Here is a 13,198-nt window from a genome sequence, read left to right on the forward strand (position 1 = left end):
CTGCATGGGGTGTTGCGACTGCCTTTCCACTTTATCTCACCGTAAGCCGTTTTCTTGAGCCTTCATCTCCCAACAGGGAACCAACTGCAATATATGGCCAAATCGCTACATCCTAGGGGCTAATAAGAATGCTGGGCTATTTTATCAGGGAGCCCATATAGAATAAATATATAGTAGGAGGATACCTTCATTCTTCATTTGCCAAACAATTTCTATGATGTATTAAGTTTAAATATCTAAACTCCTTGGATATATAGTTTATAAAGTATATATCTTAAATATAGTGTCTAGTGGGGCCAGATGTAAAGACATGTTTTCCAGGAGATGGCAGAGAGCAGCCATGATAATGGTGCAGATATGTCCTGATAAAGAGGCTGCTCTACAGCTTTATCATGTAACCATTGATAATGGAGAATGTGGTGTAAATGGTTAATGTAAATCACTGTTATGCATCTCCCATGATAATGTTAAGGTCATGTGTTTTACATACGCATGTAGCAGGGCTAGGTTTGACATGGACTTGCCTGGATAATCAGTACGCAGTTCAGGGCCCTGTACTGGAGAAACATTAGCGATATAATGAATGCCTAATGCCGCATTATCTGTGGGCCGGCTTTTATACGCCAGTCTAGAACTGCTGGCAGAAATGTCTGCTTATGCTAATCTGCTAAGTGTGCCTCTTTGGCCACTTGAAATGATGGGAGGTATGACGCTGGAAATGCATAATCAGTAGCCAAGCAGGAGTCGCTCTGAAAGCCATGTTATCTGCACATCACTGTCAAAAGCTGGAGCGATGCCAAGAGGTTATCATTGGCACTTTAATTGTAAAAATTTAAATGAGAACATGAAAGCGGTACAATAAGTATTACCGAGAGCGGAGGAAGCTTTTGTCAAGATTGCATTCTTGCTGTGAAGCATTCGGCTGCTTATAAAGTCAATTTGAGACGCTAATAACCTACCTGTTCAGACTGGGGCAGTGTGCGTAACATACAAAACAAGTAGAGCATAGGCATCCTGACCCACTTATCCTTGGTAATAATGCATACCAACTGTTTACCTGCGATTGCTATTTCCCTGCCAGTGACGGGCTTAGATGTCTTACAATTGTACGCAGCCTGTGGTCCTGACCTCTGAGAGGCTCACAATGCTTGTCACAGGCTGATCCTCAGCTGACTCATACTATCAGCATCTACTTGACGGAGCTGTCACTGCATCACCTGACCAAGGGCACCACAATGACAGTATGATCAGGAGCGATGGCAGGGATGGTTTGATAATCATGCCAAATTCTAACCCTCTGTCTACTTTATACAACCACTCTGCTATATCATTTATCCTTGACAGTCTGTTATTGCAGGTTATCTGGAGGAAAGTTACAAATGTAGAAAAGTCCATCTGAAGCCAACACTACACTGAAAGTGAGGGAGGTATTCTACAGCCACGTCTTTAACGGGATTGTCCTGTGAAAACAAGTTATCTCCTATCCACAGGATGGGTTATTGCGAAAGTATTTGGCCCCCTTGAAATTTTAATATTATGGTGAAGAATCAACAACAAGTGGGACACAATTGTGAAGTTGAACGAAATGTATTGCTTATTTTAAACTTTTGTAAAAAAAATAAAATAAACTGAAAATTGGGACGTGCAATATTATTCATCCCCTTTACTTTCAGTGCAGCAAACTCACTCCAGAAGTTCATTGAGGATCTCTGAATAATCCAATGTTATCCTAAATGACTGATGATGATAATAAATATAATCCACCTGTGTGTAATCTAGTCTCCGTATAAATGCACTTGCTCAGTGATAGTCTCAGTGTCCTGTTTAAAGCGCGGATAGCATCATGAAGACCAAGGAAGACAACAGGCAGGTCCATGATACTGTTGTGAAGAAGTTTAAAGCCGGATTTGGTTACAAAAAGATTCCCACATCTTTAAACATCCCAAGAAGCACTGTGCAAGCGATCATATTGATCAAATCTACCAAGACCCGGCTGTCCCTCAAAAATTTAATCTCAAACAAGGAGAAGACTGATCAGAGATGCAGCCAAGAGGCCCATGATCACTCTGGATGAACTGCAGAGATCTACAGCTGAGGTGGGAGAGTCTATCCATATACAACAATCAGTCGTACACTGCACAAATTTGGCCTTTATGGAAGAGTGAAGGGAAGAAACCCATTTCTTAAAGATATCCATAAAAAGTGTTGTTTAAAGTTTGCCACAAGCCACCTGGGAGACATACCAAACATGTGGAAAAAGGTGCTCTGGTCAGATGAAACCAAAATCGAACTATTTGGGCACAATGCCAAACAATATGTTTGGCGTAAAAGCAACACAGCTCATCACCCTGAACACACCATCCCCACTGTCAAACATGGTGGTGGAAGCATCATGGTTTGGGCCTGCTTTTCTTAAGCAGGGACAGGGAAGATGGTTAAAATTGATGGGAAGATGGAGGGAGCCAAATACAGGACCATTCTTGAAGAAAACCTGTTGGAGTCTTCAAAAGACTGGGACAGAGATTTGTCTTTCAACAAGACAATGATCCAAAACATAAAGCAAAATCTACAATGGAATGGTTCACAAATAAACGTATCCAGGTGTTAGAATGGCCAAGTCAAAGTCCAGACTTGAATCCAATCGAGAATCTGTGGAAAGAGCTGAAAACTGCTGTTCACAAACGCTCTCCATCCAATCTCACTCAGCTCGAGCGGTTTGCAAAGAAAAAATGGGCAAGAATTTCAGTCTCTCGATGTGCAACACTGATAGAGACATATCCCAAGCGACTTGCAGCTGTAATCGCAGCAAAAGGTGGTGCTACAAAGTATTAACTTAAAGGGGCCAAATAATATTGCATGCCCCACTTTTCAGTTTATTATTTTTTAAAAAAGTTTAAAATAAGCAAAAACTTTCGTTCAACTTCACAATTGTGTCCCACTTGTTGTTGATTCTTCACCATAAAATTAATTTGTATCTTTATGTTTGACGCCTAAAATGTGGGAAAAGGTTGAAAAATTCTAGGGAGCCGAATACTTTCACAAGGCACTGTACCTTGTTGATAGGTGGAGGTTCCAACTATTAAGAAAACGGGGAACTTTTATCATGTGCTCCAGTCAATCCCTATAGGGCTACTGAGTGCAGTGCTCAGCTTTTTCTGGCAGCCTCATAGAGAATGAATGTCACTGTAATGCTACCACCAGGGGGCGCAGGTACACAGGAGAGATGTAGAACTCTAGGTGTAATGCCGCGTCTGCCCACTAGATGTCACCAGTATCTAGACGGCGTGGTAGCAGAATGGTCGTACATGCTGAGAGTCAGAGCCAGGAGGTCACGTCAGTGCAAAGGATGAAGATGAGCCAAAGTCATGTGGAAACCTAAGGTCAGCAGCCGAGAGGTAATGTTAGATACAGATGGGGAGCAGAACCATAGTCAGAGAGCAAGGCGGGGTCAGAACCCGAAGGGGAACGTCAGTACAAAAGGGGGGAAGTGGGACTGAGGGGACATGACAGGCGGAGGGTTAGAAAGTCAGGGAGCACAGACAAGACGGACGGAACGGTGGACAGGGAAAGGAGTCAGGGTAGTGGGACGAGGATCAGAAAGAACTCACAGGAACCAGAAGCGCACATCGCAGAGCAGGAACTATCACTGGCAAAGTTCTGGTGGCCCAAAGATAAAGAAAGGCGATTACCGGAACGAGGCACCAAACAAGCCCCGCCCACCGGCAAGGACCCAGGGAATACAAACAACCAAGCAATAAACAAAACCCAATGGCTCTGCAAGGCGCAGAGCCAAAGGTGAATTGTGACAGTCACAGCAGTCAGGCATGGTAAGTCATCTTTCAATCTTTAATTAGTGCACTGCGAGTTTGTTTTCGTCAAATTTTGGCAAGTATGGAAGGTAACTCCATTTCTGTAGCTTCCTAGCTCGGGCGCCCCTCCCTCTTCAGTGCATCGCGAGATGCAGCGTTGACTACACATGCTATAGCGAGGTGTTGCTAGTAATAGTGTAAGTATTTTAGCATGGTTTAGTGAAGGTTAACATGGATAAAAGTTCCCCATTCTGCTGATCAGTGTGGGTCACAACAATAGCATACCCACCGATTAGCAAGTTATTACCTATTCCAAAAATAGGTGATAATTTGTTTTCCCTGGACAATGCCTTTAAAGAGAAACTGTCAGCAGGATTTTATCCTCAAACCAGTTATATGTGCATGTAGCTTTTCCAAAGACAAGTCCAGCAATAACTTTACATGGCCAGCGATTGAATTGATATGCAAATGAGGCTGAAGAACTATTAGGAGATCTGAAGTCACTCCTGCTCAACTGTCTGCCTAGCTGCCTCCTCCTGGTTGACTATCAACCTCGATACTGTGTGATTTCAGGCATATGACCTGTCAGTCAAGCAGCAGGAGGCGGCACTGAGCGGGACAGAGGTTTTAAGTTTTCAGCTTCATTTACAAATGCTGATTCCTCAGTAACACAGAAACAGGCCATGTAAAGGTATTACTGCATTTGTCTGTGAAAGATCTAAACGGGTACATAAATAGTTTGGGGTGAAATACTGCTGACAGATTCCCTTTAATGCTGCTTTCACACATCCGGTTTTTGCTGAGCGGCACAATACGGCGCTTTGCAGAAAAAACGCAACGGTTTTTTTTGCCGCCGGTTGCGTTTTTTTCTGCATAGACTTGCATTAGCGCCGTATTGTGCCGCATGGCCTTGCATTGCGTCCGTTTTTTGCCGGATGCGGCATATTTAGCCCATGCGGCGGCCGGATGGAACGTTGCCTGGCACGTTTTTTTTTGTGCGGCGAAAAACCGCATCGCGCCGATCCGGCGCGATTTACAATGCAAGCCTATGGACGCCGGATGTTTTTTGCACTGCGCATGCTTAGTATCAAGTCGCATCTGTCAAAAAACGGACGGGCCGCATGGAAAAACTTATGCAACTAATCCGTTTTTTTCGCCGCATCCGTTGCATAGGTTTTTGAGCTGGATTAAGCCGCACTGCAAAAACCAGATGTGTGAAAGCAGCCTGAGTACGTATGTGAAGATAGCTGAACATAACCCAAAATCAAAAGTCAGGCGTGAATCACTGCAGAGGAAGTATCATACACTTCTGTACCTGTTTACTTAAGGAACCATATGTCACATTACATTATTGCATAAAATTAAAGGGAATGTATTGGTTGAGCAGGTCTTGGTACAAATTCTGCACTGGGAAGCTAAGACTTGCAAGTTAACCTCTGCATCTGTCACAAGAACACTATCACATGATGCAAAGGAAGGACTGATGTCTCACTATTCATAGAGCATCAGCTTGTCTATAAGTGTACATACAAATATGACTGAAAGATCCATTGTAAATCTGGATGTTGCCACATATCTGTGGAGAGAGTGCACTAAAATCTGTATGTGGATAAAACTTTTTCAAATCTCAACCACATGGCTGGTACTGGAAATGCAGAAAATTGGCAGAATTTCTGAGTGGATGTACCATAACTGAGTCCATAAGAACCATACATCTTGATGCAAGATAGTAATACATACAAGAAATCTACAGCCACTAAAATGTGTTTAATAATGATGTAGATAACAATAAAAATGTATTTTTGTGTTGTATGGAAAGAACGGAAGCAGGGTAAAAAGTCGAATACAAGGAAGCACTCTGGACAGCTTCCATAGTCTCCATCCTTACCTGCGTAGAAGCAGCTTGGGGTGATTCTTGTTCTCTAGGTTCTTCTCAATCAGGTCAGAGAGAAGCTGTTTAAGGACATCTGTAGCGTATTCAAGCTTGCCTTGCAGAGCCGTCATGATGAGCGAAGCCACGTTTCCTCTGTCACGCATGGAGAAACTACGCTGCATCTCGAGGGTGCGGATGAAAGTCAGTAGGAAAACCTTGTTGTTGATCAGCTGTGCAAAGAGCTTCAAGGCTTTCTCCACACTCTGTTGTCCATTGCCTTGAACCTAAAGGAATAGATGGAAGGAATGACACTTTTAGGACTACTTTTAACTATTTGCACGCTGAAAGTCTGTAAAAAACAAGGCATTGCTAAATATAGTATTTCTAGTCGTAAAAAAAAAAAAGGAAAACTCTGGCTGGCTGCAGGGCTTGTACGAATATACAATTGTCCATTGACTAGGAACCACATAGTAGACTATAACATAGAATGACACTTAGGAATGTGAGGCAGATGTTGGATGATGCACTATAGCACACACATACACCTGGCGGCGTACAATTAAAGACAACACTACAGTAGAAGCGTCATTTCTTCTTGTATAATCTAACCGGTCTCCTCTGCCACCACTCTGCCTTTCCCATGAGCATTTCTAGCCCCCTCTTATCTCCACCTCCCTTGAGACATATTTAATATTAGGCCATTACCTTCCCTGGAATTCATTACCGGCATCTTTGCACCGACTCCTATCTCGGCTGCAGTCCATCACGGTGGGTCAATGACCCATAGCTGTTCTGAGACAGAGAGTTAACAGAAAACAGCCTGCGCCGGTAGCCAGAAAGATTCTGTCTGACATACACTACATCCTGCATTTGCCAAGCTGCCTAGTAACTCATGCAGGATATTTGCATTGCCATAATGAAGGCGATGGATGGTATAAGAGGTACCATCCATCTGCTGCAGAAGATGTAGACCCATCTTTAATATAATGGGAATACAATGCATGTTCAGGTTACTCCTTAAGTTTATATATGGCACATATCATACTGTATTATCAGTAGCCTTATGCCTTAGAATTGGATAATTATGCAGCCCTAGCAGAAGCCCATAATACCTAGTCAAAGCATTATTGTCTGCAAAAGATCCAACAAACAAAGTATCACATTTCTGGATACTTGGCACCCCAATCATTTACCCTGGTTCTTGAGATGTAAACCTGTACCTTAATATGGCAGCTAAATAGAATTTGCTGCTTAAGCGCTGATTCTCAAGAACGATGAAAGTACACAGGTTCGATGATAGCTGACGTGCAATAATACCATTGTTCCCACAGTTAAAAAATGAAGAAATACAATTCTAACCTCCAATTCTCGAAGCACGGGATGATCCTCTATTCCAGGAAACAGCACCCTCATGGCGTAGGTACGATAATCCAGGTAAGGGATACCTGAGCGATCCAGGTCACTAGTTAATTCATTGATATCTGTCTGTAATTCTGCAAAAGCTGAGAATGATAGAAAAGAAATACGTAATTCACAAGATCAAAGCCGGCTACAATAACAAAAAACAATACGAGAACCTAAAATTGCATCACTTTACACTTTGCTACTGCTACAATACCACCTCAGCAGGCAAAGGCTAACGAACCATTATGTAAGATCTAATCTCATTTTACCGTATGATAATGAGAATGAAGCTGGATATTTAGGAATAATTTTATATTTATATAGTAAAACACTAATTTCTATATTCACATCAATATGAATAATCATACAAACTACAGAGCCCACCACAAGACCAGACTACACATTGTTTGCTTGTAATCTCTTAGGTCTCTAGAGGAGCTGTGGACAAAACCGGTGGAATATTTCTAATGTAAATTAGGTGCAAGGACTTAGCGGCAGATTTTCCATCACATACTCTATTCTGTTACATAAACAAGGAAGATTTAGGCTATGTGCGCACTTTGCGTCGAGGTAGTTGCAGTTCAAAAAGCATCCTGTGGCAGAAAGGACAATGCTTTTGGCTTTAAAAATGCATGTAAAACGCAAAGAAAGTAGCCTATGCGCACCTTGCGGTTTTCATCAGTTTTTAGTGCTTTTCCGGTGCTTTTAGAAATGCTGCAGTTTTGTATTAAATTCAATGGATGGGAAACACAGCCAAAATGGCAAAAACAATCGACATGTTGCTTCTTTAAACGCTGAGTTTTTGCCCAAATTTATACAAATTAAACGCAGCGTTTTGAACAGCATTGTGCGCACAAAAAAGCTCAATGTTCTATTGACTTTGCTTGAAAAGCATAACGCAAGCATTTTGGCATGAAAACGATGCAGTTGAAAAAGCAGGTAAAAAAGCAAAGTGCACACATATCCTTATACCGTTACCAACTATGCAGCCAAATTTGTGTCAAAATGTGCATAAAATCCATACTTATATTCATATTGTATATTTTATTACAGATTAACTGTGTGATAAAGGCAATAACCACACTGTGATAAGCATAGCAAGGACAGTCAAATGGGGTTCTCCACTGGTCTACTTAAAGGGGTTGTCCACTACTTAGGACAACCCCATCTCAGCCACTATGTTCCACCCTTATGAAACATTACCAGTCATATTTACCTCTGGTGCCTGACGCCATTCCAGTTTTACCGGCTATGGCTCTCCTGGGGCTCACATGACATTGCCATGTCATGAGAGCCCTGCAGTCAATATCAGTGGCAGCTCACTCTTCCCTCATTTGAACACATCAGATATTCGGTGGAAGTTAAAAGTACTCTCAGAGGTGAGTATTGCTGTTAGAATTTTATAAGGGGGAACATAGTCACTGAGAGTAGTGGACAGCCCCTTTAAGTTAACCTTAATGTGCCCAGAGAAACATATCTCGTCTTGTTCAGATGGGATATGAAGGCTGTAGCTGATTAGTGGCCGCTGATTGGCAGCAGTGGTCAAGTAACATTCCACCTCTGCTGAAAGGCGATGCCAACAGATGGAGGACACAGTGCTGGTCCGGAATGAGAGAATAGGCTTTTATATAATCTTACAACACCATGAGTCCATTGAGGTAAACTTTTCAAGTAATTAACAATATCTTTAGTAAGGGGGGGAATTGACATTTTGTCTCTAGTAATCACCAAACATGATGAAAACACACGAGATTTAGTCTGGAGATGCAAACATATACACACATGATATTAATAGGAGGCTATGGCTTCAGTAACGCATAAGGGTTACCCACTATATGGAGGACTATTGTACATGAGCTCTGTCTCTAATTCACTAAGTAGTCCAGCTGCTTAACATTTTATAGCAACACATGATGCATTCCTGCACATGAGGCAAAGATGGTGAAACGTAACCTCACTGCGATTATAAGTCACGCTGCCATCTTTATCTAACCCTTGCCCACTCTGCACTGGTATAAGGTCAACCGTATTATTGCTTGGCTAGTTAAAGTCACAGACAGCAGATGGCAGCTATTTATCCACTTGTTCTGTGTCCAGTGAAATGTAGACACTTCCCAGACCCGGGATCAGCTGCTGAAACAAAAACCCTTTTACACGTGTGATTGTTGTTTAGCTCAACAGAACATGTGCAAAAACAAAAGAAGACAAATTTAATACAGTGATCCAATCCGTAGGAACAAAATCAATAATACATTTAACGTTGGGACAGAAAGTCTCTTTTCGCATTAGAGGAAACATAAACCTATGACCCTGGCGATGAAATGTAATACACAATCTCATTTTTTAAAGCCTTCTCAATACTTTAAATACTCACCTTCTTTACATTCGAGGGCCACCCGAGACTCCAAGTTGTCCATCTGCATTTGCAACCTCTTCAGAGTAAGGTCGTTCTCTCTAGATTTGCGTTTGTATGCAATGAGCACAATAATGACAATGATGAGAAGTAGGCTTCCACCAGCGGCTATGCTGACAATGGCGGGAAGTGTCAAGAGACTGTCTGAAATCACATTGACAGATCCAGGCGAGAAGACCATTCCTCCGACATGAACCTAGCAGAAAAAGAAAGTGCATAGGCTATACAATGATGACATACACAACATTATATTATGTGAGAGAACACCCCTGTGTCCAGGACTGTGACTAGTCTAATTCAGGCCATTATAGTCACTTATTAGGAAGCAGGTAGATCTGAGACCAGATTGCTTGTAGATGTACAATACACATCTTATAGCTTCCAGTTATCCTCAGCACTCTATCTCTAATTTTCAGTTGTCTCTAAGCTAGTGGACACTAGCAGCAATGATGTCTCTAAGGGTGGTGTCACACACAGCGACAACGACAACGACGTCGCTGCTGCGTCACCATTTTCTGTGACGTTGCAGCGATGTCCCATCGCTGTCGCTGTGTGTGACATCCAGCAAAGAGCTGGCCCCTGCTGTGAGGTCGCCGCTCGTTGCTGAATGTTCAGCTTCATTTTTTGGTCGTCGCTCTCCCGCTGTGACGCACAGATCGTTGTGTGTGACAGCGAGAGAGCGACGAAATGAAGCGAGCAGGGAGCAGGAGCCGGCATCTGGCAGCTGCGGTAAGCTGTAACCAGGGTAAACATCGGGTAACCAAGGTGTGAACCCAGCTTTATACAAGGTGTACAGACAAATAACCTGATCCCTCAGTGAGCTGCTTACTTGTTTTATCTTCCAAGACAAATCTAATCTAATAGGTAAAGACTATTATGTATATCCTTGTCTAAAACTAGCAAAAGCTATTCAGAAAGCAGAATAATAAATGTTGCAGGAAGGGACTTACAGTCACTTTGTGCTGTCCAGTGAGGTTAGGTGACTCGCAAAGGAGCTGAGTCTCAGATACAGTCACTGCGCATGGTGTATCGCCAATCAACACGGTGTAATTTAACTTCACCCCCCCTGGAGCAGGGGGACACAGGTTTTTCCCCTGCAGAAAAAGGACATGTAGCATTAGTTGATATAGGATATATATATATATGTATATATATATATATATATATATATATATACCGGTATACTGTATATACACAACTCTATCTGTGTCCATCTACCCATCTATGTATCTATCTTTATCTACTGTGTCTCCCCAAAAATAAGCCATGCCTTGAAAACAAGCCCTAGGTCTTTTCGGAGTAAGGCTTCAATATGTGCCTTACCCCAGTAATAAGCCCTATTTGCGGTTCAATAATGAAGTGTCCATGCAGCTAAGAAAGTTAAAAATACTGCAGGACACTTCATTAAAGAAAGCAGACGCCTTCAAAAGAGAGAAGACAGACCCCGCAATCATACTCACCAGACACTGAACCGGACACTGTGGAACGCGAGGACCTGTGGTGCAGCATACATACACACACGCGGTGATACCTTACTGCCTTGGGGACCTGGGATGCAGTGGAAAGCGAGGACATGAGGTGGAATGCATTGAGGACCTGCAGTGGAATGCATAGATGAGTTCCACCTCAGGTCCTCGCGTTCCACAGAGATGCTGGTCAGATGCAGCATGGTATCACTGTATCTGTTTGTGTGCATGATGTTCCGTTCCTGTGACCTGATGTGTGTGTGCATCCAGAAGCAGGGGAGGACAGCTGTGGAGCACACATGAACCTGCACGCAATGTGGATCGCAGATGTCAGAAGTCTGGTAAGTATGATTCTTGTGGGGTTGTCTGCCTTTTTTGGTGTGTACATTTACCCTAAACCCATGTTCCCCCAAAAATAAGCCCTACTCCAAAAATAAGCCCTAGTGCATTTTTTAGGGAAAAAAATAATATAAGACAGTGTCTTATTTTCGGGGAAACACGGTATGTATCTATCTATCTATCTATTATCTATCATTATCTTTCAATTGATCTTTATCTATCTATATCTATCTATCATCTATCTATCTATCCATCTATCAATCCATCCATCTATCTAACCATCTATCCATCTACAAACAATAAGGACATGCACTAATTTTACTAGTTGAAATAATCATGCAGTCTTACCATGTGCTAGTCTCTTACCTTCAGTATTATAGGAGATCCAGGCTTCTGCTCAAGGACGCCTGTGATACTAAGGAGTTCGAAAGTTGGATTGGGGTAATAGATGAACTTGGTGTTATTGAAAATCAGTAGTGACTGAACATTATTGAAGATAAAGCCAAACTCATCTGGTCTCTCTACAGCATCCAGCCCTGGGCGATACTCTGGAGTGAGAGCGGGTGCCCAGCATGTCAGACATGTAGCATTTACATTCTTACAAACCTGTTGGGATAAAGAGGATAATGATGTCTACAGGGCTGCATGAGGAATAAAAAATATACTATAAAAACTTAAAATGATCCAACATGCTGACAATAGGCCGTTCAGAAAAATAAATAAATAATATATACACACATATATATTATATATACATATATATATGTATATATATACACAGTATATATACAGTGTATATATAATACAGTATATATACAGTGTATATATATATATACATATATATACATATTAGCTGTAGTACCCGGCGTTGCCTGGTATAGTAACTGTCTCTGTCTCTCTCCCAGTCTCTGTCTGTTTCTTTCAGTCTGTCTCTGTGTGCCTGTCTGTGGCTATGTCTCTGTGTCTATCTCTCTGTCTCAGTCTCTCTGTCTCTATCTATCTCTGTGTCTGTCTGTGTGTGCCTGGCTGTCTCTATCTCTGCCTGTCTCCCTCAATCTCCTTCCCCGTCTGCCTCTTTCCCCGTCTGTCTCTTTCCCCATATGTCTCTTTCCCGTCTCTTTCCCTGTCTGTCTTTCCCTGTCTCTCTGTGTCTCTTTCCCTATCTGCCTGTCTCTGTCTGTCTCTTTGCCCGTCTGTCTCTTTGCCTGTCTGTCTCTTTGCCCATCTGTCTTTTTGCCCATCTGTCTCTTTCCCAGGTCCGTCTCTTTCCCAGGTCTGTCTCTTTCCCCGTCTGTCTTTGTCTGTCTCTGTCTCTTTTGCTGCCTGTCTATTTCCCTGTCTGCGTGTCTCTATCTGTCTCTATCTCTGTTTCTCTTTCCTTATCTGTCTCTTTCCCGGTCTGTCTCTTTCCCCGTCTGTCTCTTTCCCCGTCTGTCTCTTTCCCCGTCTGTCTCTTTCCCCGTCTGTCTCTTTCCCCGTCTGTCTCTTTCCCCGTCTGTCTCTTTCCCTGTCTGCCTATCTCTGTCTGTCTCTTTCCCCGTCTGTCTCTTTCCCCGTCTGTCTCTTTCCCGGTCTGTCTCTTTCCCCGTCTGTCTCTTTCCCCGTCTGTCTCTTTCCCCGTCTGTCTCTTTCCCCGTCTGTCTCTTTCTCCATCTGTCTCTTTCCCCGTCTGTCTGTCTATGTCTGTGTCTATGTCTCTTTCCCCTTCTGTCTCTTTCCAGGTCTGTCTCTTTCCCCATCTGTCTCTTTCCCCATCTGTCTCTTTCCCCATCTGTCTCTGTCTGTCTGTGCCTGTCTCTTTCCCTGTCTGTATCTGTCTGCCTCTGTCTCTTTGTCTGTCTCTGTCTGTCTCTATCTGTCTCCCCACCGATATCATATTACCTCACACATAAGC

The 13,198-nt window shown here is 42.7% G+C and overlaps 1 protein-coding gene across 1 annotated transcript in view; it reads right to left on the bottom strand.

Moving 5' to 3' along the window:
* PLXNA2 (plexin A2) overlaps window positions 1-13,198 on the bottom strand; it is a 408,755-nt gene that overhangs the window by 36,834 nt on the left and 358,723 nt on the right. Inside the window, exons 18-22 of the mRNA XM_075335732.1 lie at window positions 11,671-11,910; window positions 10,450-10,593; window positions 9,461-9,695; window positions 7,042-7,184; window positions 5,698-5,966 (exon numbers count right to left, since the gene is read on the bottom strand). Coding sequence (XP_075191847.1) covers window positions 5,698-5,966; window positions 7,042-7,184; window positions 9,461-9,695; window positions 10,450-10,593; window positions 11,671-11,910 — 1,031 coding nt within the window. The remainder of the gene's footprint in view (window positions 1-5,697; window positions 5,967-7,041; window positions 7,185-9,460; window positions 9,696-10,449; window positions 10,594-11,670; window positions 11,911-13,198) is intronic.

This window comes from Anomaloglossus baeobatrachus, chromosome 2 (genome assembly GCF_048569485.1).
Source record: "Anomaloglossus baeobatrachus isolate aAnoBae1 chromosome 2, aAnoBae1.hap1, whole genome shotgun sequence".
NCBI lineage: Eukaryota > Metazoa > Chordata > Amphibia > Anura > Aromobatidae > Anomaloglossus > Anomaloglossus baeobatrachus.